The 25,443-nt window shown below is 42.3% G+C and overlaps 1 protein-coding gene and 1 long non-coding RNA gene across 5 annotated transcripts in view; both read right to left on the bottom strand.

Moving 5' to 3' along the window:
• PRR5L (proline rich 5 like) overlaps positions 1-25,443 on the bottom strand; it is a 42,840-nt gene that overhangs the window by 5,093 nt on the left and 12,304 nt on the right. For 3 of the 4 annotated variants that reach the window (XM_064657774.1, XM_064657772.1, XM_064657773.1), the window contains exons 2-8: positions 24,512-24,887; positions 23,047-23,127; positions 20,009-20,057; positions 10,917-10,974; positions 7,855-7,946; positions 4,426-4,566; positions 2,065-2,191 (exon numbers count right to left, since the gene is read on the bottom strand). In XM_064657774.1, the coding sequence (XP_064513844.1) occupies positions 2,065-2,191; positions 4,426-4,566; positions 7,855-7,946; positions 10,917-10,974; positions 20,009-20,057; positions 23,047-23,127; positions 24,512-24,681 (718 nt within the window). In that variant the 5' untranslated portion in view covers positions 24,682-24,887. The remainder of the gene's footprint in view (positions 1-2,064; positions 2,192-4,425; positions 4,567-7,854; positions 7,947-10,916; positions 10,975-20,008; positions 20,058-23,046; positions 23,128-24,511; positions 24,888-25,443) is intronic. The other variant, XM_064657775.1, reaches the window with a different exon arrangement.
• LOC135415690 (uncharacterized) lies at positions 18,534-19,456 on the bottom strand. The gene is made up of 2 exons (XR_010431236.1): positions 18,837-19,456; positions 18,534-18,749 (listed from the first exon to the last, which is right to left on the bottom strand). It is a non-coding gene; the product is annotated as an uncharacterized LOC135415690 (long non-coding RNA).

The following is a 25,443-nucleotide window of genomic DNA, read 5'->3' as shown; positions in this document are numbered from 1 at the left end:
TTTGAGACATCTGCCAGCTGCTTGTAGAATAATTCATCACCCTCATCCATCCTGGTTGGGTGGTCTGTAACAGACTCCCACCAGGATGTCAGCCTTGTTGGCCTTCCCCTGATTCTGATCCACAGGCACTCAACCTTATTGTTACTGACTTCAAGTTCTACAGACTCGAGAGTCTCTTTAACATCGAGAGCCACCCCTCCACCTCTCCTACCTTGCCTGTCCCTTCTGAAGAGCTTGCAGCCCCCCATGGCAGTCATGCGAGTCATCCCACCAAGTTTCCATGATGGTGACTACATCATAGCTTTCCTGCTGCATGATGGCTTCCAGCTCCTCTTGTTTGTTACCCATGCTGCATGTATTGGTGTACATGCACTTCAGCTGGGCTGCTGATTTCACTTCTAACTCTGGTTTTCACCCCTAAGCTCATCTCTGGAGAACCTGGTTTCAACCCCTTCTGCCTTCAAACCTAGTTTAAAGCCCTCTTGATCAGCCCCAACAACTTACAGGCTAGAGTCCTTTTGCTCTTGCTAGATGGATGAAGCCCATCTGACTCTAGCAGGCTCGGTACCATAGAATTTGCCCCATGGTTCAAAAACCAAAGTTCTGCCGGTGGCACCAATCCTTTAGCCACCTATTGATAAGATGGGTTTTCCTACTCCTCTCCTCATTCATCCCTGCTACTGCAGGAACTAAGGGTAGTCCACTTGAGCACCTGTGCTCCTGTCCCATTAACTAATCAACCCAGTGCCTTGAAGTCCTTTTTAATTAGCCTGGTACCTCTTTCATTGATGTAATCACTGCCAGCCTGGACCAACAGCAGTGGATAATAATCAGAGAGCTGGATTAGCTCAGGGAGTCTCCTACTAATATCCCTCACCCAGGCCTCAGGAAGGCAGCAGACCTCCCTGTGGGATGGGTCTGGACGACATATAGGGCCTTCAGATCCCCTCAGAAGGGAGTTGCCTACTACAACCCTACCCTTCTTTTTTTCTTTATAGCTGTGGTTGTAATCCATCTGGTAGACGGGGTGTAATGGGAGACCCTCCAGACAAATCCTCTTCTTGACTGTCTTTTGCCTGACTCTCTGGGTCCGGGGCCTCATACCTGGATATGTGATTGCCCAGCAATCACAGGAGCAAAACCCTTGAGCCACAGTTTGCCTAAAGTGATGCCATGAGTTTGTTACAGGTACAGGTTGTCTGAGTCCTGATAAGTCCTTCTACCACAAGACCATCTTTTCCCCTATGCTTCAAAGGCATAGTACAAGACAGGTTGTGTGTCTCCAGCTTGCTACAATTTGTGTCAAAGCAAAGGCTAAAGCTTATCAAAACAGAGGGAGACTAGAGCTTTTTTCACTTCTTCTATTTAAATCTTCTTGACTATCAAATCACTATCACTATGCCCATTAGCAAGCCAGTCTCTTCTGGCTGGCCCCATATGCAAGCAGAGCTCCTGGATCATGTATAAAGAAGTTTCCCACTATAATCATGCTGTTCCTGAAGTGCCTGTTCTCTTACCTACACCCATTTGTCCATAGTTTAAACACAGATCTGCAATTACTTTTTTTTTTTTTTAAACAGGATCCTCAGATGGGAGGAAGACTCCACGCAAGAATCCCTGTAATCCCTCAGAATTAACAAGCAACGGTTGTGCAGTTTGCAAAGACTGGTTGATGCAGCAGTGAGCATGGGAATTCAGGCAGATGAAGCAGGGTAGCAAGCAGGGACAGAGAGCGGGCAGGAAAGGACCAGGTGCAGTCTCTCACTGGGGTGAAGGCAGTACCCCAGTCATGGACCAGAGAGTTTTAAATCCAGTCCATCTCCAGAGAGAAGAGAGACTTTTCAGGGGTGTGTGTCTGTCTGTGTGTGCGTGCAATGGTGGGACACTAATAGTTCAGTCAGTCATGGAAAATAAAAAGCCTGTCACAAAAATCTACATTAGACTTTGTTTTCTATCTCTCACAGAGTCATGCACTGTCTCCTTTTCCAGCACAGATGTGCACTGCCTCACATTAACCAACCTGTGTACCCTAATAATAGCTTCTGTAGGATGTGCATGTCTTACCAAGTAAGCAGGTGCTACCAGAGGAGCTGTGATCCTCACACAAGCCTAAGTATGGTGATACCACCTGCTTGACCAGTTCTTCCAGCTGTAGGTAGCCCTCACTGGGGCCAGTAGGCTCATGGACACTCTGAAAATCAAACATAAAAAGTCAGCATTACCCTTAAAAGATTTTTGAGTAAAGCCTTTTTCTGTCAAATATCTCTGCACTGGAATATCCCAACCATTCTGGTAGACCATTGGCAGCTGAGAAAACCACATAGAGGTTTGTGTGCCATTCAGGTCAACCTCCTTGTTCAAGTCACAGTCATAACCTTGTGCACATCGAGGAGCCAGCTCATTTTTCTGACCAAGGGACAGGAAGGTTCAAGGTATGCTCACACTGAGGATGTGCACAATGATATAATTACATCTGGGCACTTCTACCAGGAAACATCTCTTTGTAGAAAAGCCTTAACACACCTTGGGCAAAGTACTGCTATTTTCCTAGGCAGGACTGCAAGCAAAGCACCCTCTGTGCTTACAGGTATGAAGATGACAGATAACACTAACCAATTTAACAGTAATTTCAGAAACGGTTCAAACCTAACTTCCTGCAAAGCCTCAATAAGCTTTTTTTCCTCAAATGTGTTGCTTTGAGAACCTCTTTGCTCTCAAGATTCTTTTATTAAAATAATATTTCTGGGAAATTGTGGTATCTCCCACTGTTACAGTCTGGGTCACTGGAACATCAGAACAGTGAGAAATTATACAGAACTAGGAGCTTAGCCCCTTTGCAATTATAATTGTGTTTTAGAAAGTTTCATTCCTAGACACTCATTACACTGGAGAAGAAATAAAAGCCACCAAGCTGTGTGGTGCTGTCAACACGCTGGAGGGAAGGGATGCCACCCAGAGGGATCTTGACAGGCCTGAGAGGTCCCTGTGCAAACCTCATGATATTCAGCAGGGTCAAATGTAAGATCTTGCACACAGGTTGGGGCAATCCCAAGTACAGATATTAGGCTGGGTGGAGAATGGATTGAAAGGAGCCCTGAGGAGGGGAAGGACTTGGGTGTGTGTTTGTGAATGAGAAGCTCAATTCTTTTCTGGACTTGCAGTCCAGAAAGCCAACTGTATCCTGGGCTGCATCAAAAGAAGTGTGGCCAGCAGGCTGAGGAAGCTGATTCTCCCCCTCTACTCTGTTCTGGTAAGACTCCACCTGGAGTTCAGTGCTCCCAGCACAAGAAGAACATGGATCTGTTGGAGCAAATCCCAGACAAGGGGCACAAAGATGATCAGAGGGCTGGAGCACCTCTCCTATGAGGAAAGGTTGAGCTGGGGTTGTTCTGCCTGGAGAAGAGAAGGCTTCAGGGAGACCTCATTGTGCCCTTTCAGTATCTGAAAGAGCCTACAGGAAAGCTGAAGAGGGACTTTTTAAGAGGGCATGTAGTGACAGGACAAGGGGAATAGCTTTAAACTGAAGGAGGGTAGGTTTAGATTAGTTATTAGGAAGAAATTCTTCACTGTGAGGGTGGTGAGTCACTCAAACAGTGATGTTCCATCCCTGGAAGTGTTCAAAGCCAGGTTGGATGGGGCTCTGAGCATCCTGATCTGGTGGAAGCTGTCCCCGCCCATGCCAGGGTGGTTGTATCTAGATGATCTTTAAGGTCTCTTCCAACCCAAAGCATTCTATGAATGATTCTATGAACCCAAACAAGTAATATGGCATTTTACAGGACTGTCAGGCTGAGCAATATAGAAAAAGATTAAACAGTTGGTATACTTGGCTGTATTTGGCATGCTTGGAAAGTAATCTGTTGAGGTCAGGATAAAGAGAACAGTTCTCACAGAAGATCTGGGTCTCTTAGGAGAGGCCTTTGAAAGATGTATAGCATGTACTGACAAAAGGTATTTCTCCTCTCAAGGGCACTGCCTAGCATGCCAGCCAGCCAAGGAGCTGGCATTGGACAGCCAGAAGCCACAGCTCATTCAAATTCCACTATCTGCTGTGATGGAGACTCACACTGTCATTGCAAAGCTGAGAAATCAGGAGAACTAGGGCACAAAGAGGCATTCAGAGAAGCTGGGAAATGAAAATCTATGTGAAGAAAGAGTCCTGAGGGATTTCTTAGATAGGGAGGAGAGGTACCAAGAAAATACAAACACCCGTCTCTTTCAAGGCAACATCCTTACCTGTTTCTAGGAAAGCTCAGGACGTCCAAATTCAGCTCTCATTTCTACAGTTACCACTCCCAAATAAGCACACATCATTTTCATTTCATCACACCCTCCCCCCTCCCCACTCTCCTTTCCAGTGTTCATGCTACTCCAATGAGGTCAAGATAGCCAAGTGGAGTCAGACAAAGAGCAGAGGCTCCCCACCTGCAGAATTAACAGCATCTGGACAATGGAAGCTGGAAGCTTTGTCTGGACCAGAGGAAGAATTTCTTCCAACTTTACTTTTAGTAAGACCAAGTCTCTGAAGCCAAGAAGAGCAATCTGACGGATAGTCAACTCCTGACCCTAAAAAACACAGAACACAAAATCTAAGAGTTGATAAAGGGATGTGCGAGCATTGCACCAACACATGTATGCACACAGACAGGAAGGGTCTGTCCTGCTCATTGCTGCTGTGGCAAAACACCCCTCAGTCACTCAGGTTGAGGATTCACAGTATTCATTGCTTGCTTTTCTCTCAGGCTCTGTCTCACACAAATTCTGAAATAAGCATCACGTCCTCTGAGACACCACTAGGTTTGAAGTGAAGCCAAAAATTTTTTATTTCACTAAAAGACTACGTATTCATGAAATCCACTTGCCATCCGATTTAGTCACAAACATTCAAAGTCCAGACTGGATGTAGCTTGTGCTTTTGCCATTCAGAGCTGAGAAACCAGAGAAGGTTTGGTAGGGAAAGAAGTTGGTACAGATTATTCCTTAAGTAAGCCTACCTGTAGTCTATATTGGATTCTCTTTCTGCTCAGTATCTGCACTTTAGACCTTGCTGATATGACAAAAATCCACAATTTAGTCCATTACAGATTTTAGGATTTAGGGTGGAACAAAGCTAGCCAGACTGCTTGAACTAAACATCATTTTAAAAAGCATCAGCTTCAATATCCACTGCAAGGCATTCCATGTCCTCACAGTTACTTTTTTAAAATCAACAACACAAGTGAGCAGGTCTAATGGATGATGTAATGTTTCTCAGCATATTTAAACACAGTCAAACTCCATTTGGCACTCTGGTGTTACCATCTTTCCCGATGCTATGCTTAACATCTGAATGACTTTCTCTTGTCCCACTGCGGCTTAACAGCAGAAATTTTCCTCCCAGCCCTGCCCAGCACTCTCCAGCCTGAAAAGTTTGCCTTGTTCTTCTCAGCATGTTAATCTCTGCCCCATGATCTGTTTGGGAATCATTTTATGATCTCCATAACACACTCAACATGGCAAATATTTAGCTGGAAGGAATTACCAGCAGTTAAACATTAATTCATAATAGGTTTAATGTCATAATTAACAGCATCATCAATATGTAAATATGAATTAAAGCAAATAGTCTGGAGGGTAGCTTGGACATAATAAAAGCACTTTGTGGTTTTAAACCACCACGGTGCGTTTAGAAACACGGAGGTGTAGTTAAGACCAGTATGTATCTCAGAACTGTATTTCAGCAGCTGCAAACTTTTTATTTATATCATGCAGTTTAGACCCATTAACTTCATACCCCATTTCAAAATGCAAACATGTTTCTGTGCCAAACAAAACAAGATTTGTTATTCTTTTTTCCACATCAATAGTCACATCAACAGCTGCAACTATATAAAAGCCAGTGACCTGTTTACATAGTTTCCCTGTGTACAGCAATTTAACCAACCTGGCTGCTTAAAGGTCATATTTCTGCAAGAGCTATGAGCCTCGGGTTTAAACTTAGCTGAGATAGGAAGTTACTTCTAGTTACTACCTTTGGTAACATATGCTCACATATTTGGCTGACTTAGTTTCATTCTGAATGGGCAGTTGCTGAGATCACAGAAGAACACAACTAAATAATCATGCTGACATTTGCAGGAAAGGACAGGGAACCAACAACAAATTGACTTTCCCATCTACCAGAGTAGCGTGCGAAGAACTGCAGCTTGATGAAAGACTTGTTAGATGAGCTCTCTTCACATGTTGTGACAAACCACATAAATGGTTACATACAGTTCCCCATTTCTAGGAAAAGTCCAATCTCGTTATTAGGACACTGGTCTGGGATAAGAGCAATTTCTTATATCTTGTTGCACTTGCAACTGTCTCTGTGGTAGTCTAGGGCAGCTTACTCCAAGTCAAATTCTTGGATGTATTTAGGAAGCTTAATCCATGTGTTTGTGTAGAATTTAAGGTGCCTACAAAACTTTAAATATGCTGTCTGTTACCTTTTAGTTCTTCATCCATAAAATGGCAATAGTTGCCTAGTGTTACAGCTTCTGTGATATATTTTGAGTGACTTAGATATTGTTACAAGGGAAATACAGCAAAAAATTGTGCTTTCAAAGAATGTCAGTGTCCCATAGTCACACTTTTACCACTATAACCAAGTTACTTCCAAAAGCTGTACCCACAGTGCTGTAATTTTTGTTCAATTTCTGATCAGAGACGTTTCAATAGCAGGGGAGTAGATTTTTCTGGTAAGTGGCAGAACTCTTAGCATCAGTGGGTATGACACACATCTCAACTGTTTCCACAGCACACAGGTAGCTGCAGTGCAGACAAACCCCTGCCTAAATAGATTAGGTCACTCCCTCACTGTGAATTAGTTGCAACAGGAGAGAAAGGGATAGTATTATAATTGCACAGTTTTACCTGTCAAACACGTACCTTTAAGCATCTGCAGCAAGGAAAGAACAAAAATAAACACAGTAGAAAGGTTAGAGTCTGTCTTTGCAAAAGTCCTTTCTGTTTTAGGATTAGAGGAAAAGGGCAAGCTTTGAGCTTTACCTGCTGCCTTTCAAGCAATACAAGGGAAAAATAATTTTAAAAGCCTCTGGAAATAACGTCTTGTGGAAGAGGCAAAAGTCAAGAGGAGGAGACTAGCATTTCCAAGAACGTCATTCTCTGCATGAGGTACATTTTTCTTTTCCTCTCATGGAACATAGTTAGGCTGCTCATATGGAAACCCTGACTAAACCTACATTAAAAAATGATACAGCTCAATACTTCTGATGGGATACTCAGCTTTCAAAATACCCAGTGTAAGAAGGTCTTACATAAAATTGTTCATTCATCTTTAACCCATAGATTTATGTGACCCCTTATTAAAGACTCAAAAAACTCAACTGAGGATTAACCAAAAGCACAAATGGGTTATAAGCCCTCCAAAGCAATTAGGGGTGAGTTAAACACATTTTCTCCTGATCTAGTCTTCAGATTTTTCCCTCTGAAGACAAGTTGTCAGTGCTGTCATCTGCACCAAGAGTGTCAGCTACTTAAAAATGGAAGAACTATAAATGCCCAGAGCTTCAGTCTGGACAGGTATAGTCCAACAGTTTTGGTGTCCAAGCTTAGCTAAGCACAGCCAGAGGGTAGACAAATGGGAATAAATTGCACCCAAAGCACTGTGCTTGTCCAGGAGATTGTAGAATTCCTTCTTACACAGTTAATGCTGACTTGGACAAAGTCTGCTTCCTCTCAGATTTAGTTTAAAGGTTTTGACACCTATTTAGCCACTGGTCAAACAGTGCTGCTGGCAGAGAAGTTTCCATTTGCCATTAGCAAGCATTGCAGTTACATTGCTTTACCTGACGGAGTTATAATTAAGATTACCTGGACTGGGTAGAATATTGCCTGAAGTGTAGGCAGAGTCTCTGTGAAATAGTGATCCCAGATTTCAGACAGGACATCAATGCGATCCTCACCTACAAAAAAAATCAAGTTTGATTTTCCAAATACTCTGTAATTCCCCAGATAAGACCTACAAACTCACCCTTCACTTTCACAGTTTCTGCCCAAAACTGGACATTGCCCAGCTGAGCTTCACCTTAGCTAGCAGAGACACAAGGCTGCAACCATAAGTTGTTCTGTCACTTACTGCAAAGAAAACAGCTCTGTGCAAAACATGAGACCAACTCCAAAAAAAGAGTGAAGTCCCTCTTCAACTGGAGGCTTTAAATCCACAGTAAAGGATTGTGCAGTCTCACAGCACACCCCACTAGTGGGGAACAGCCACACATTAGCAACTGAATCGGAAAACCAGCAGGTCACAGCCAACATCAACTGATAATCCAACATCATCCAACTGAGTCAGCAACTGGGTCAGGGAGACAATTTACAAGAGCTGAGCCCCCTCTGGCATCCACTAACTGTCAAGCAGTAATCAGGAACCTGACAAGACACAAAGCCACTGTGCTTCTCTCAAATGTGGCACTTGTGAAGGTTCCTGAATGGAATTCACTTGTGGCCACCCTTCATATGACTCCAATTCAAACAAACATCCCCAAATGTAAGTGGGTACTTAAAATGAAGGCAGACTAAGTGATTCCCATGACAAGAATACAACTGTGATAAACTTATGCTCATAGGTTTGTCTTAAAAAGCTGTGTGCTCCTCAGCATTTGGGCTCAAAGGCTCTGAGTTTTTAGGAGATTTTTCCCATCCTGAAGGCCAAAGGTTTGCAGTGTTATTTTAGATACATCCCCAGAAAATTCAGGTGCAAATACAAACACAGATTTAAAAGTACAAGTTTCTGACAAAAGGACTTTCCAGGATACCTTTCATAGAGCCTTAGCTGGAGCTCACATGCAGTCAAGACTCACGGAACACTAATGGAAGATGGACACTCAAGACAGATTTGAAGGCTCAGCCTTCAAATGACTAAAGGCCCCTCATGAGGAACTGGAATACACATAAAATTGTAACTCAGAGGAGCCTTATCACTCTGTACTGAAGTGCTTTCCCCATCTGGGGACTTCAACATGGACTTTCAACATGCTTGCCCATGGGTTGTGCTGCTTCAGACACAGCCAGAGAGCAGAGAGCCAACAGGACTAGATCCTCCAGACATTTCACTTTGAGCAGAGAGCCCATCAAAAACCACAGAAAACTTCAAAGGGAGGCTTCACTGTGTCAGGTATGACTCTGGCTTCAACACTGGAACTGCAGGCAGACAAGAACCCACCCAACACCCCCATAACAGCTACCCATTAGCAGCAACAGCCAAGTGTAAGTGAAAAAGACAACAGGAAAATGACTAACTGAATGTTTAAATTTTTTCCTCCTCTGCCACCTCCCCAGGACTGCAATGCTTTGCTGTGTGGAGACAGAATGTAATGTCATAGATCACTTCTCCTTCTGAAGGGGAAGCAGGAACGGTTTGTTTCTTCAAGAAATCATAAATCCTACAGGTGTTGAAAGAGATTCTGACAGATTGTATAAAAAAAATCATGTTAAAATAAGAGGCTGTAATTGAAAAACAGACACAGTAAAACATTGCCGAGCCCTGCAACAGGAGCATTATCCTGTGTCTGAGTGCCGGGGTAGTAGAAATTTTCCAGGAAGACAGAGCTAACTGAGAAGCGTGTACAAGAAATTCTTGTTGCTGTGACCACAGGACCTGCAACAAGCCTACACGTTATGAAAGAAAGGTGCCCATGAGTCATCCACAGAGATGCCAGCCTGCACACAGGCGAAGTGTCTCCAGTATCACTTTAAACTAGGGGCAGAAAAATGAAGCATTTGAAGAGGGTTTTGCTATCTGCCTAGGAAATCTCATCTTACCCAAACTACTTGAGCATCTGCAAAATACTCTTGGGTAGCTCTCAGCCTATTACAGACTCAATTTTCCTAATGCTAAAGCAGATGATGGAATAGTTTTACACAAACACAGAAACCAAGTCTATGATAAGCTGTGCAGCACTCATTCTGAAGAGCTGGCTGTGGTAGGTCAGGTACCCACATCGGAGAAAAAACAGGAGTCTGCCTTTTTTCTTCCCTTACAGGGCCAAAGGAGCATGCACCAAGCAGGAGGCTGGCAACTGCTTAACTCCTCCAGGGGCCAAATCCTACAGTCTGCTAGCTGGGTGAAGTCATTTAGTGAAGAACAGTGCAGAGGAATCCAGGACCAGCAATGATGTGAGATTATAAGTGCCTGTTGGCATTTAATGACCCACATACAACAGACTGGTGATTAGTAAGAGATCTTCCTACAGGCCACAAAACTGGGTCAAACCAAACAGCAGCTTAGTTTTGAATAAAGACTTGCTTGCTTTGCTTGAGCAAACAGTTACTAAGTGTGACCAACTCCCCACTCCAACAGAGCTGCTGCACCACGCTAGCCTTGGTCTACAGTCGCTGTGCAGTAGCAAGTGTCTGTACCCCAGTGGTTTGAACAGAACTTCGTGCCTGACCAACTTCTCTCCTGAAGGATTTCATTCTCACCAAAGGGACCTTATTTTTCTTTAAATGTACACAAAGCTTGACAGTTCAGCTCTCAAAAGCATGACAGAGTAACTAAAACTGTGCTTACATCAAGCTGCAAGTCACATTGAGAAATAAAAGGCAGAAGGCAGTTCCAAGCAGTTTTGCAACAGGATCCAAGTCTAGACCAGAACGGCTTTGAGCCCAGATTCAACTGCCACACAAAACTCACATTCCTGTTCTCATGATAAAGTCATGGCTGGTGGGAGAGTTGTGGCTCTGTGGCTATTAAAACAGTCCTCCATCCCTTCAGCTTCACAAGGGCTGCAGTGCAACCTGGCTCCTGAGGGGTTGTGTGACACCCTACTACAGCACCAGAAGGGGCTGTACAGTTCCTAGACATGCAAAACATCTTCTCTGACCAAACATCAAAGCACAACTCCTTTCCAAAACAGGTTTACTACTATACTTGCCTTCACACAGCTTGACCTTCTCCTCCATAAATAGCAAGCCTTTCGCAAGGAGCTGGTTCTGCCAAGAGAGAAGAGAGACATGCATTTGCCTTTTCTGAGATCTATAATAAACATATAAGAATGATTTTTTTCAGATGTTATCCACTTTGCATGCAGTTATCTGAAGGTTAGGCGTATTGTAGTGTGTTCCTCCAGCACTCGTCTCATTGTGAGTGCTATACATTCATTAATCCTCTTTTGTTCAGCTACACATGAGAACACAACAGACACAGCACTTGAAACACTTGCCAGAAGTAGGAAAGGTCACAGGGAGGGAATCAACAAAATAAAATGGTTCTTACCATAGTAGTGCAGCCACATAAGCTATCCCTCAGTCATATGATAGAGGTGATCAAAGGGCCAAATGCTATGAAAATGTCCCACTCTCTTCTTCCTTTGTGCTAGCTCATTGTTTGCTTAACTGCACAGTAAGCCAGTTCAGTTCTCTAATATCTACTTCTCTATTCCTACCTATTCTATTTCCATGAAGCTATTTCTTTTGCTATATGGAGCAGTTGGCTTATCTCAGTATGCAGTTCCAAGCCGCAGAAGAACTGGCAGGAGCTAGTCCTTCTTGATAAACTCAACTATCATGGACCAGACAGGTCAAGATATCAATATGCCTGTTCGCAGCTCACAACATTTAAATATCTGATTAGATTTTTGTTCCCACTTCCCCAAACATAAGAATGGTGCAAAAACAACACCTATCTTTTTGTTCTCCCAACAGCACTGATAACAATCAGTTATCAAGGTTTGAGAATCACAGAGAAAGGTGCTGCAATCACAACATAACACCCTATTACTGCATCCTAAAAGGTACAGTCCTACTACAGAGATCATACTGGTAGAGAATAAAGCCTTCTGTCCCTCTGAAAGAATTCAATATCAGGGTAACACACAATACTCAGAGACACCTCCCCCCTAGTTCATCATACAGCTTTTGCTTTTAATGGGTAATCAGGTCAAAGTTGCACTTTTGAACCTTCTATCAGCTGAGGAGCAAGACACATCTTTCTTCAGTCCCGGTGGACCCTGCTGTCACACCACTGCCTGGACACCACTGTGGCCTCCTGATGAGCTGCCATATTGCATACCTGCCCTGGCACTACTGCTCTGGGTGATAAACCTGCCTCCTGTAACCATATACCAGGCTGGCTCATCCATGACACACAGAACCAGGCAACCAGGTAAGACACCACAAGCAAAGAGAGCAGCACACTTCTGCATCCTCCCTTCGACAAGCAGGAATACAAAACTAGAGTAACTGTTGTAGAGTATAAATAGAAGGAAACATTGTTCTGTGACATTCTCAGCCTGGGAGAGCCTTTTCAACTGGGCGATGACAACAAGAATCAGTAAGCTGGACAAATACGTTCACACACTGAAAAAAATTGCAACATTCCAAAACATTGCTAGCAACAAATGGAAGGTGACTGTTCTGCAAAGATTCTCTAGCTGAAATATGGGCTTTGGAGGGAAACATTAAGTTATAGGGATCTCCCTTCAGATTTTAGATTTGTTCAACAGAAATAATGGACTACACATGTCATGCTCTGGACAACAACAACAAAAAATACTTTCCAGGGGAAAAAAAACAATGTGAAAAAGGAGGGAGGAAGAAATCTGGAATGAAAAATCATAATGAGAAAAAGAAGTGAAACCCACTTACACTGTAGATATTTTTTTGTCTGAACAACAAGATAGTGTTGGAGTGATATTGCAGTTTAATCTTTCCAAATGCTTTCAGTTTATTAATAAAGTATTTAATTTCTTTATTTTTCAATCTGTAGATCAAGGTAATTACCTCTCATATTCTGCAGGGAAAATTTACAGCTGGTCTTTGATACTGTGTCATTTTAAACTACTTTATAATAAAAAGTATACACACACACACACACACGTATATATATATATATGTGAGGGTGTCACCTTATTTTTTGTGTTTTTCCCAAGAAATATGAATTCATTTTCTACCTGCACTAGAACATCAGGTTTAAATTTACATATGTTTTCTGAGCACTGTGGCTACAATTTTTCAGCTACTTTACCTAAAAGTTAGTATTACTGATATTTTCTACTTCCAGAGATGAGGGTTTTTTTTATTTTACAGCTATGTCAGCAACCAAAATACACAGTTGTACACAATAATGAACAGTTATATCTGTTAAATACATATGTTAGTAGTTAAGAATTTATAATGTACCTATGAATGTATTATCAGTACTTCCATGTGCTAAGTAGATTGCATTATCTCATTTTTGAGGTTTCTTCAAAAAAAAAAGTTTAGGTCCCTATAGTTACTACAGGTGTTTCACTTATCTTCTCAGATTTTCCCTTTTCCTGTGGAAAACACTTTAAAAAAAAAAAAAAAACAAAACCAAAAAAACCAACCAACCAAACAAACAAAAACAAACAAAAAAAAAACAAAAAAAAAACCAACAAAAAACCAAAAACAAACAAACAAACAAAAAAAAAAAAAAACAAAAACAAAAACAAAAAAAACCCCTTAATTTCCCCTTTCTCTGTCTTAAAATTATCTCAAAATTTTTACTTATCCATCTTTTCTGCTAAAGTTACAGGCTTAGAAATTGATTCAATCCAAATATTAATCCTTCAGATTGAGCCAGACAGGCAAATTGTCATTAAAAAACCCTATAGGGTCTGCTGACAAATCAATACAACCTAATAAGTGCAGCCACAGCAGAGGTCTGTATCAGACCTTGTCTAGATTACAAGTCTTATTTTGCTGCTGCATCCCGTCTTGCCAGAGGCAACCCAGAGGCACAGAGCTAAGAATAAATAAATCTATTTGCAAGCAAGGCCAGATAAAGACTCACACCAAGTAAGCTTGAAGGATGCATTTATTTGAAAAAGTTTGTCTGCCACCTTTCATCTCTTTCCAGTTATAGCTGAACTGTGAGCTTGGGGAGGCAGCTATTCCCTTCCCTCCTCAAATCAGCTTTTCCTGGCTCCCCAGGGTGCAGTCCTCACCCTGCTGTTGGGACACCACAGGATGTTGTAGGCTCATTGTGGGGGGTGCAAAACTGCCCTTACTCCTGCTAAGGTAAAGAATGATGTGCAGAGAAACAAAGTCTCAAGTTAACACCCCACACGGACATGCAGTTGAGAAATTTGGAGAGAGTTGTTTTGCAGCACATAGAAGTGAGCTTGTGAAATCTCACAGGTTGAAACTCTCGTACTTTTCTCAGTGCAGAAAACCACAATAGCTGTTTCAGGTATACCACTAACCAGAGCAGCTAAGGGAAAGCCTTTAAGTAAGTTTTCAAATGCCCTAAGTTTTGAAAGACGGGCTTCAAAGCTAAAATAGTCACTTTTCATTTGTTCCTCGGCAAAGACCCTCCCACAACATAAGTGTGCTTGCTACTCTTTAAAGTAAGCTGTGCTCAAATCATTGGGAATCAAAAAAAATTTTGAAGGCAGTCACACACCGCATTGTAAAACACATACACTTGGTAATTCCTTCCTTTTTCCTGGCACAGGTATTTTCCTCTTTCCCTGCCCTGTTAGAGAAATTGAGGCAAGTTTCTTCATTCATACCCAGTGGAGCAATTCCAGTTGCTCCACCTACTCAGAAGGTGGAAGCTGCCCCAGGCACAACTGGGGCTACTGTCTCAAGTTGGCAGTGCCAAATACCTTCTCCCTCCCTCTACCTTGTCAGGAGCTGGTCATCCCCAATGGGGACCATGGAGGCCCTTCCTCTGTGCACTCCCACTACACTCTGGGCAAAATGGTACCCATCTGACTTGGCCTGAGGCAAATAAGATGTTGACTGTCAAAAGTGCTCTGTTAGCAGCCTGATTGTGGTGACAGCCTCTGGACAGATCCAACAGGAAGGATTAAGGGGTGACAGCCCTGCCACTAGCACAGCTTTCTCTGCTGTGGATGGTATATTTAAACAGAAGGGTGTCAAAAAACAGCTAAGTAGTTTTGGCAGCAATTCCACAGAAACCATCAAGGAGGTTCAAGCCATCAAAGGCAACTTCACATCTTGTCTGAAAGCCATGTCTGCAACATAGCAAGGTACAAATGAATTCTTCTGCTAATAGAAAATAAGCCATTATCTTTGGGGGAAAAATTTTGCACAAACACCCATTTAATTATGGACAAATTTTGCTTTCTGGTCATGTCTCCAAGAAAACATGGCCATATGCCTTTTAAAAGCCACTTTTAAATTAACACATTAATACTAGTTCATCAAGCAACATAAGTTTGGAACAGAAGAAAACTCCAGAACATATTCAAAATAATTGACCTCATTTTGATGGTTGAAAAAATCAGTTTTTCTTCTGCACGTTACAGTATTTCTTAAATGCAGCCCCCTTTTCTAGATGAAAGCTGAGGCTTTGTGTTCTAATGCTCAAACACACTTTTACAGCTTCTACAAACACATGGACACTGTTTTGTGGATAATCTGACATTAAGTTGAGAAAGAAGGCATCACCCAAACTTACTTGGAAAGTATTTTCTACGAAGTTATTGTCAGTTGCACACCTGTTTCTTGGCACTGTTTTACAAAATGCAAATTTGTGTGAGCTGCAGTATCTCATACCTACAGCACTACCAACTCCCCATCCTTTCTCTTTTCTCCAAAAAGAGAAAATAGTGCCAAAAGCAGAGAGATCACTTCAATCCTACGCGGAGAAGAGATTGCAAGGTAAATACAAAATAACATCCCAAAATTACTCTTCTTAGAGCTGGCTTTGTTCAAAAAAAAGCCTAGTTAAAGAGAGAAAGCGAAGCAAGGAGAGTAAGAAGGAGAGCAGACCAGGCAGACCAAGTAGGGAACACTGCTACAACCTAGAGCACAACGCACCAGCCAGGCGGCAGCTACAGGAATATCCCACAACCAGGCCCCCTGACTCTGCACTGTGAGTCACTGCTCCAGGTGGGAGTCCTGCTTAGCCAGGGCATGGCTCACTGTCCCATGCCACGCTCTGAGAGATTCACACATGTCTACAGAGTTAATGTGAGCGGGACCTGAAAGCATCTGTCCCTGCTGCTGCTGCTACCCAGGACTAGGTCCTCTGCTCGATAACAGTGAGGAGCTCCCGGGTGACCCCATCCATGATAACAAAGCTGGGCAGTTGCTATGGAGTGCCCAGGGCTGCTCCATGAAAACTCAGTCCTAGAAAGCGCCAGATGAAGCAGAAATAACTAGCAGACTTGCACGAGCAGAGGTTCCCAGACAGTCAGAAGAGAAATACAATAATAAAGACCAGCTTGACCCAAAAGAGTATTGCAGACATATGGCTGAGCTCTGCAAATCACAAAAGTGTGAATTCTCTTTCTTGTGCAGCAGCTGAGCTGCTGCAGCCTCTGGCAGCAGGCATGAGACAGCACTTGGCCAGAGAAGAGCTAGTGTTGCCTGTATTTAGAAATAACTTATACAACTATTTCCTTGCCTTGCTGTGAGACAGGTAGACATAGAAACCTGGCATCAGGAAAAGATACATCACACACACCAGGTTTTTCCCTTCGACTAAGCAGACACATGGTATCTCCAGATGTTAACTAGGCTTTACAAAACAGCCTTTCAAAGGAGACAGCAAGCATCACGAGAGATGCTGGAGTCATCTCTCCAGGCTGGAATCCCAGAAAAACCTGCAGCAGGGACCTAAGCAAAAGCTTTATGGTGCCACAGTAGAGGGAGGAGTGCATATTTCCACCTCCCACTGTGGCCACCTTGCACAGCTGGCAAACCTACAGTGAGAGGGACTCTGACCCACATAATGGTTCACCAGTTCCACTTCTAACTGCCCCAAAGGGAGAAGACAAAATCAGTTTTGGCTTGGATCCAGGCTTACCTCACCACTAACACTGCTTACTTTTCAGCTATCCATTATCATCTTGCTATTTTGACTTTGCATGATACCCCACAATGTGTGTGCTTGCATGTTGCAGTTTCTGTGGCTTCACATACAAAGAGAAAGCCAAGTCTAATTCTGAGTCAGGACTTGCCACCTCCGGTGGCTCTCCATTGCAGCAGGCTGGAAATTATATAACAGCTTGCTTCTGATTTTAAGACATCAAAGCTCTCATTGGGTTAAATAACAGAATACAGTCCACTTGCCATTCCTCACCTACCACCTCTGCCAGTGCAGGAAGTGGACGTAGGCTGAAGAGGCATCAGCTCTGGGCATTTGACTTTCTGCATTTGCAGCCTGTGTGTTCTGGGAGAGGTTACAGTGCCTGAGAAGGGATCAGGTCTCTCCACCTTAGAGGAGACAGTTAATATGCATAAATGCATTTGCTTTTTCCCCTCCTTGTGAGTTTCAAGATTACCAAACGCCCAGAGAGTGAAAAGAAACAGTTCATCTTTTCCAAAAGCTTTGTTTCAGGCTGTTTGCAGAATCAGGCTGATAATGCATCAATTTATCAACACTCATTAGTTTTATATTTAAAAAATTTTCTCCATAAACACAAGAGTCAGAGAACGGGAAAACGAAGGGAGCTTATCTGAAAAATTGTACAGCTGCACCAGAAAAGTCCCAATCACCAATACACCCTGTTCCTTCAAATCCCAGCCTCTTATCTTCCATGGTCATAGGATTTCTCCATGTTGTTGTTCAGCTGACCACCAGCAACATAACCCAGCAGCAAGAGCAAATGGGGACCTACTGGGTTATTGAACAGAGAGGTGGGTGCAAAGTGTCCCTTTTCAGCAGCAGGAAACTTGAATCAGTTAATGGGCAAAGTCAGTACTGAAAAATCTGGAGAACAAAGCCCTGCTTTAAGGCAGATCTGCAGCAACTACTGCAAATCCCAACTATCTAGCATTTACACTCAGACTCCTATCCAAGGAGATGGATTGTATACGCAGGAGGATTACTAAAGCAGCAGATCTATAAACACAACTCTCCTTCAGAATGAAACATCTGAGTTGGCACTGAAACCCTTAGAGGAATTATATTTCTCTTTCAAAGACAACAGGCTCACTAACTCTGGTGTGGTGATGGTTTGGTAGCAGAAAAAGACTGAACAAACTCCAGCCATTTCCTAAACGTTCTTTTAGCAATCTCAGGAGCTAAAAACGGTTAATTTGCATGAGTGTTGATGAAAAGGACTTGTGAGTAATCAAGTCAAGTTGATCACAAAGGTAGCTTTGTCTCACTATAAAAGCTATGTTCCATTTTAGCCTTGTATGTTCAGTGGTTAGAAAAAAATGTGCATCTGTGAGTTTATAAAATATACATAATGTAAAATCATGAACTCTTAAAGCAAATGTGATTTTAAACATTATCTTAGTGACTCCTGTTTTAAGTGCTGTGGCATAAGAAACGGAAAACCTTTAGGACAGTTTATCACATCTAAATATTACATGATTCAGTTAGTTGCTCTAATTGCTGCTAGGATGTTTAAAACTGTCTGGCTAAACAGATAGCATAACCTTCAGGGTCCATTTCAACCTAAGAGGACAGAAAACTTGGTTCTTGGGATAGCTTTCAGTGGGCTTTAACAGATGGAGGAGGAAGTCAGTGACGAAAGACTCCACTCCCCATACTGGTGACCTACTCCCAGCACCTCCCCCATGTCAGACGTGATGACCACAACACCTCAGAGGAAGTAGTTGAAAACTTTATTTTTTTCTTTCAAGGTTACTTTTCAGCCAAATCAGCAGCTTGACTGAACTCTGCTCATTTTGATGGCACAGTATTGCCGTAAATCCACTGGCATCAGCAGTGAAAGAGAGCCCATAGACAAATGAAATAATGTTGTCAGCCCTTCTTTGGCACGTGAGGGTTCTTCATCCACTCCATGGCCCTAGGGTTTCTGAGGAAAGACATTCAGGAGGGAGTGATAGCTTTTGTCACTATCATGTGCTGTTAGTCTAGAATCAGAAATAAGTCTGCATCTTACCTCACAGAGGAAAAAAATCTCATTTCTAACAATAGCCTTTATCTCACAGTTTGTCTCACTACTTGCCTGCACTAAGAGTTTTACTTCAGGCTGAGTCTGATGGATGCCAAGTTACTCCTTGCAACACTGAGCAAAAATAACCCAGAAATTAAATTTGAGTGCCAGTGGCTGCTGCCAGACCCCTCTCAGGCTCTAGGAAACGTCCTGCCACACAAGAGCAGCAGCCGCCTCTTTGCAGTAAACAACTTGTGCAGAGAGGGTCTGAGGAAGTGGAACATAACTACCTCTGGGGTAGGAGTTTACCTCTCACTTGCTGGCACAGCAGGGGATTTTTTTAAGTCTTGTAATCTAATAAATCATGTAATCTGATAGGAAACAACACTAGTCTTCTTTTTCCTCCTTTAAGCTGTTAGCACAGTACAAAGCAGCGTCAGCCGCTTCAGAAAGTACTGAAATTTTCTGTCTCTCTCTTACTCAAAGGGAAAAAACCCTCTTGTTTCCAGCAGTGTCTTTTATTTTAATCAATGCTACACTGAACAAATTAAAACACTGAAAGCCGTCAGTGCTTTCTCAAAATCATCCAACAGGCTTTCATGTGGTTACATGTCTATCTGGACAGTATCAGTAAAAAGCAACACTTACATTTGTGATTGTTCAAGTCTTCCCTCATCCTTCATATTTTGTTTTTTTCAGAAGTTGCATTTATATTTGTGGGACTAAAAAGCAAAAAGTACCCAGGTTGATTTCTTGCTGATAGAAACTTCCTTCTCTGTGCCCCCTCCTGCCTCCAGGCAGCTGTTGTCATTTCTGTGTCCCTTTGCTGGACCCTGTTGCAGAAGACCTAATTCTGAATTTTCTATTCTAGAGAAAAGGGATCCCATCTTCTTAAAAAAATTCAAGTGAATTCCTTCTTGATCTTGGCAGGCTACTAGCAGCCTTTCTTACGTGCAAAGGAAGATTATCCTTAATTTTGCACACACATCCATAAATATGGTTACTCCCAAGGCTATATGGCCTGCATTTAAAAAGTCCAGTACCTCCATCACCTTGCGTAGCAAAACAAAAATGAAAAACGTAGGCTACATGCATATAAAGAGGTGTCCTAATTTTTTTATAGGCTAAAAATCTGAAGAGAGCAAACCTCAAAATAAAGCAAGGAAATCATGCAGTACCTGAAAGTAATCTGTGATGAAGGATCCAAGTTCACTCTTCAGCAGCCGTCTGTAGACAAAACAAATGCAGCCATGAAGTAGCAGCCATTGCTGGTCATTTTTTACAGGTATATCTGCACTTTACTACCAGTAATACCAAAGATATGTGAGTATATGTGAATGTGTCATTTTGGCCACAGTTAGACATATATTTTGCAAGTGCCCACAAAGGCTATTGTCAAATTTTAATTTAAATTAGGCTGTGATAAAAGTTTTAAATTCGAATACATATTTCTATTTCAAAACACCGATATAAAAATCAGGATTGTCTTACATCAGAAGAAGCATTAAAAATACAACTTACAAAGTTCAGTACATTTGCACTTTCATCTTTCAGTGACTGAGCATAAATTCTTCCTAAAACTTAAAAGTCACCCAACACTTTCCACTGCCAAACATTGTGAATTTTTTTTCTGTTCTTAGAGTTTTGCTTTTTACCAACATGAAGTATAATCAAGAGTGCTCAAAAATAGCATTTGAATCAGTGACCATCCAGTTCTCAGGCTGGGTTCTTACCAACAAACTACATCACTGTTTCCTAATCTTTTCTCAAAGTAAAATTTGACTGCAACCTCCCTCCATAACCATTTTCTAAATGCTTCTACATTTATTCGCAGGCCAACATGCCTCTACTCTTTCTCTCCCACAGTGGTTATATTCACCCATCCAAATCAAAGCACATTTCTATTTCTATTTCTATGAGATCAACAAACCAAATAAATCTTTGGGGGTCCATTTGCCAGAAGCTTTTCCATTGGCTTCAGCCAAACCCGGCAGGGTCTCCATCAGCTGATTGACAAGCCCAGCAGGACTTTGTCTCATGCAGGTAGACCAGCAACCAGAGGCTTGCACCTTAGGGAAAACCCAGGGGAAGGATCTTCTCTTAATCATGGCCTCCTGCTTCCTGAAATTACATCTTGCAGTGGCATTTTTTACATTTCCTCTTGCTGTCACAACTGACTTTCAGAGCAGTAAAAAAAAAAAAAAAATGCCAGTGACACGGTATCAAATCACAAGAAGATAAAAACATGGTGTCAGTAATCCAGAGCAAAATGTTACCACCTGCTCATCTCCTGGTCCTGTCATTACTGTCCTCTTTTAAAACTCTCCTGTGTCTCTCACTGTCAAATGACTAAGCACTGCACAGAATCTGAGAGTCTCTTACTGCATTTGTTAACTATAACCAAGGAGCTGAACAGAGAACTACAAAAAAAGGAAAATGCACCAGCTCGACCTAATGTCACACAAAGGCTGGCTGTCTGACAGGTCTGGCTTTTTGCCCAATGTCAAGCTGGAGATTCACCTCACACACACAAAGCTAACACTGTGTTGAGAGCTACACCAAGAACCACAGGTGCAAGGCTGCAGGTGTTCATACAAATATAAATGCAGATGCATGTTCTTCACTCCTTAGATGGACACTAATGAGCTTCTTGAATGTTAAATGGCCTATTTAAAGAATGACATTTGGAGATGTAACCAATGCTCAGGGCACCTGCAGGAACATTACTCATGTATGTCAAGGTGAGTGCTTCCAAGTATTGCTTAGGAGTGCACGTCTGTGGAGGAGGGCATTTCCCCTTCCACCATCAGCACTGCTTTCAAAGGATGCAGAGCTCACAAAGAATTTCCTGTTCTTTGCCTGGCTCTTGACAGTCTAGATTCACTTCAGTAACCAACATGAAGCATGGTTCAGCCACTGGGGCCAAGCCCAGACCACGCAGCAATTCTGCCCTTTGTACTGCCTCCCTGCAAGGTTGGGGATACAGCAGGATGCAGCCACGGCCATGGGCAACAGATGGGCAGACAAGTCAAGAAGCCCAAACCCAGTCCCCAAGTCTGCTAAAAGGCTGTGGGTTAAGGTATTTCCCAAGCCTTATTACATTTGTTTTTATTTTCACACCCAGAAATAGACATCCCATGGAGAATTAAGACTGCTCCAAGTACTTAAACCTAACTTGAGGACTTCTGACCCAAACACACCAAAGTACCATTAAAGTATGAAATGCTGCCCTTGCTCAACTCTCAAAAGGAATTATATTAAATTTTCTGGTTTGGGAGCAGACCAAGTCGGACAGAGTCTCCTGCACGGATAGCCTCATTTATTTTGAAAGTAGGGAAAGGGGTAATTTAGAGTGCTGTTCAGTATATGCTTAGCTCAAATTGCCATTTGAATCTTGGAGTTCAGAAAAAATGCAATAAGGGTGGGGGAAGGGTATACAAAAGGAGAAGCAGAGACAGCACTCTTGATGAATGAATACAGATGTAGTGGTAAAGAGAGGAGAAGAAACCTACATCCATGAGCCCTGACAATACTCCTCTTAGCAGCACTTGGAACCAAGGCAAGAATAAATTGTTCTTTATCTACTCTACAGCCCTATCTATTGCTAATCAAACTTTCCAACTAATCAGAATGAAACCACAGATAATCATGAAACCTACCTTTAAAAGAAAATGATACTCTTAACCATCACTAGCATCAGTGACAGAAAATGTTTGCTAGGGTTTTAGGTTTTTTATCTTTAGGGTTCATGTTTTCAGGTCTTGCTGTGCAATTATCATGTGAAGATTAACCTGTTAAATGAAATGCTGTGGTTTGCTTTAAACACTCCACAGTTCTGAGAAGCTTGGTTTTGGAAAAGAGATGTTACTATCTTCACAATTTCCATGATAAAAATATGTAAAAATAGCCAGAAGAGGTGTAGTCCCCAGGAAGAGACAAAATCCTTACAATTCGAGTCAATAAAAAAGGTGTCCTTGTTAAAGCTACATATCCATGCAAGTCAGAGAAACGTTATCCCAGTACCCCATGCCATTCACTTCACCCAATAGCAAAAAAGAAGCAAGTTAGCCTGAAAACCCAAAGCTGTACTTAAGTTTGCTTTGACCCCTGCTCCTCCCACCAATATCCTCTAACTATGGTTCTGTAAGGGAACAAATCCAAGCAAACACCAAACAAGCAGCAACAAAATCCCTTTTCATGCATTTCAGCAACCTACCTGATATTTTCATTGAGGGTGTAAAGTTCATTGTTTTGCAAGCCTCCTCCTTTGAACACATTTATCACTGCTGTTTGAACACTGTCAAAAAAGAAATGAGACAGTACAACATCCATAAATAACAGCCAGCAGTATCATTTAACACAGAGCACAATGTGAGCTAGACACCAAAATCGAAGTGGTTATAACCAGGTGGAGAAGTTAATTGCCCTTAAATACTTCCACTCTTTCTTGCCTTGAAATCATCACTTATTTACCTACATCTGTCCTGGGAGACAGAGCAGAATCAACCTCCAGTTCTGTCTAGAGTAAGCAAGGGAAAGTTGTTAGAGGGACACTGTTCATGCCAGATATATCTTGAATGCAACTGTTTGGGGGATCTTTGCTGTGTGCTGCAGGTTAATTGCTATGAGGAGACACAAATTTTTGGTAATATCTGCCAAACACATCACACTACATTATGCAGTGATGCTAGCAGGAACCACCCAATCTGCAGCATCTGTCAAGACCCTGGCTGTGCTGGAAGACGTTCTGCAAGTGAGTATTACCTAAGTCACACCCAAGCTTAAGCCCTGTTAATGCCTGTAAGAAGCTGTTTGAGTATCTTCTAATCCACACCTCTCTCACCAGCATAGAGGAAGTCATGAAGTGACAGCATATAAGGTGGTTTAGCAGGTCTAAAGGCTTGCCTTGGCTAATAAGAGCAGGTGTCATTCCCTTAATGGACATTCCCTTCTGTGGGCCAGTTATGGCATCTGCATGCTTCACAGACCTCAGCTCACTGTCATGCCACAAAACTGCAGTGGTTTTGCCAGGCCACTTTTGTGCAACATTGGTAAACTGAGCTGGTCAGCACGAGAGAGGGATCTGCAGAGCACAGAGCAGGTCCAGGTGGCAGAAGGTGGGAACACCCACTTTTGCTATCAGCAGATCATTAAATCAGATCAGGACACCGGACATCTCAGCCTTCACTCTTCACATTGTTTTCTCAGTTACCATTGCTGTATGACATGCACTGCAGACAGGATTTGGTTGTCAGTAGGAAATGCTGGTAGAAGCCACAAGCTTAGTAGTTTTCAGAGGAACCTGACTGTGGTAAAACCTTCATAATATGCAAATAAATGTCTCTGTGAATTAAGAAACCGACATTTATTACGGTACGAGGAATATGTTTTCCTAAAGGATTCTTAAAAAATGCAACTGTTAACAAAAAATAGTTCTTTACTTCAAGACAGTACCACTGAACAGCATTGGCCAAAGCCAACTGAACACTACTAGCTCTAAATTTTTCATCTCCATGGATGCTTTCAATACCAGCAAAATTTAGGCATGCCAAAAATTCAGGCATGCTTATAAACAGACGAGATTAGCTATAAATGATGTGAAGCACAAAGATAAGACACACATGGCCCTTGTTGTGGAGCTGCTGCAGGGGAAGAGCTCAGCCCAGGTAGATCCTGCTCACCTATTCCAGGCAGAGTTGGAGCTGAGCTGCATAGCCTGCCGGGCTGCCTGGAACCGAGGCAAATCACTGAGGACAGGGGAGCTCATGAAGCGAGGTCGGGGCCTTCTGAAGGAACCCATCCTGTGGAACTGGAGAGCAAAGGACGGAGCTACAGTGAACCCTCCTTTCATAGGGTCAGGTGGAGTGGAGCAGGACCATCAGAAAGTCTCTTCTCTTGAAGGTCCAAGCATCAATCTCAGCAATGTCAATGAAACTTCAAACCCAAGGACTCAGTCAACAGCAAAACCAAAGAATCAGCCTTGGACCAGCAGTTCCACACAGTGTCAGGTTTTGACATGGGTACGCATTGCATTATGATGAAGAAGCTGAAGGAGTCCTGCAATGCAAAAAGAAAGGAAAAGAGTAAGGCAGAGAAGAGAGGGATGAAAATATCCTGTGCCATTAACAGCAAGTTTGGGCAAATCTTCCAGAGTTCTCTAGCAGTCCCATTTCCCATCTTGCTCCTTAAATAATGACCCAACACAACCAGTCAGAAATACAGATATGATCTCTCTTTTGATTTCAATTTGCAGAGATACAAGAACAGAGATGCCTAAAGTCTTCTGACAGAGGCACTTTACAAATACATTTAAAAAGAGTTAGCCATTTAGCCTATATATAAAATAGTAGCAGTTGGAGAAAGAGAAAACTATTCCACTAGAAAAGAACAAAAGATAAGCAATGGAAGAAAAGGTGAACAAACACAATGCTTTTTTTTGAGAAGTGTTGTGCAAAGGAATAAACCCACTTGTTATCAGTTCACTACAAAAAGGATACGATGGAGAGCTTTTGCAAATGGGTTCTGACAAGCAGATATTTTGAGAGTAAATATGACTTTTATGTCTGTGTTTTTTCTACAGCATGAGAAGTAATTGCTAAGCCAATTACGAAAT

This window comes from Pseudopipra pipra, chromosome 6, assembly GCF_036250125.1.
Source record: "Pseudopipra pipra isolate bDixPip1 chromosome 6, bDixPip1.hap1, whole genome shotgun sequence".
Taxonomy (NCBI): Eukaryota; Metazoa; Chordata; class Aves; order Passeriformes; family Pipridae; genus Pseudopipra; species Pseudopipra pipra.
The sequence above is the reverse complement of the archived record's forward strand: the minus strand, read 5'-3'. Positions and strand labels throughout refer to the sequence as shown.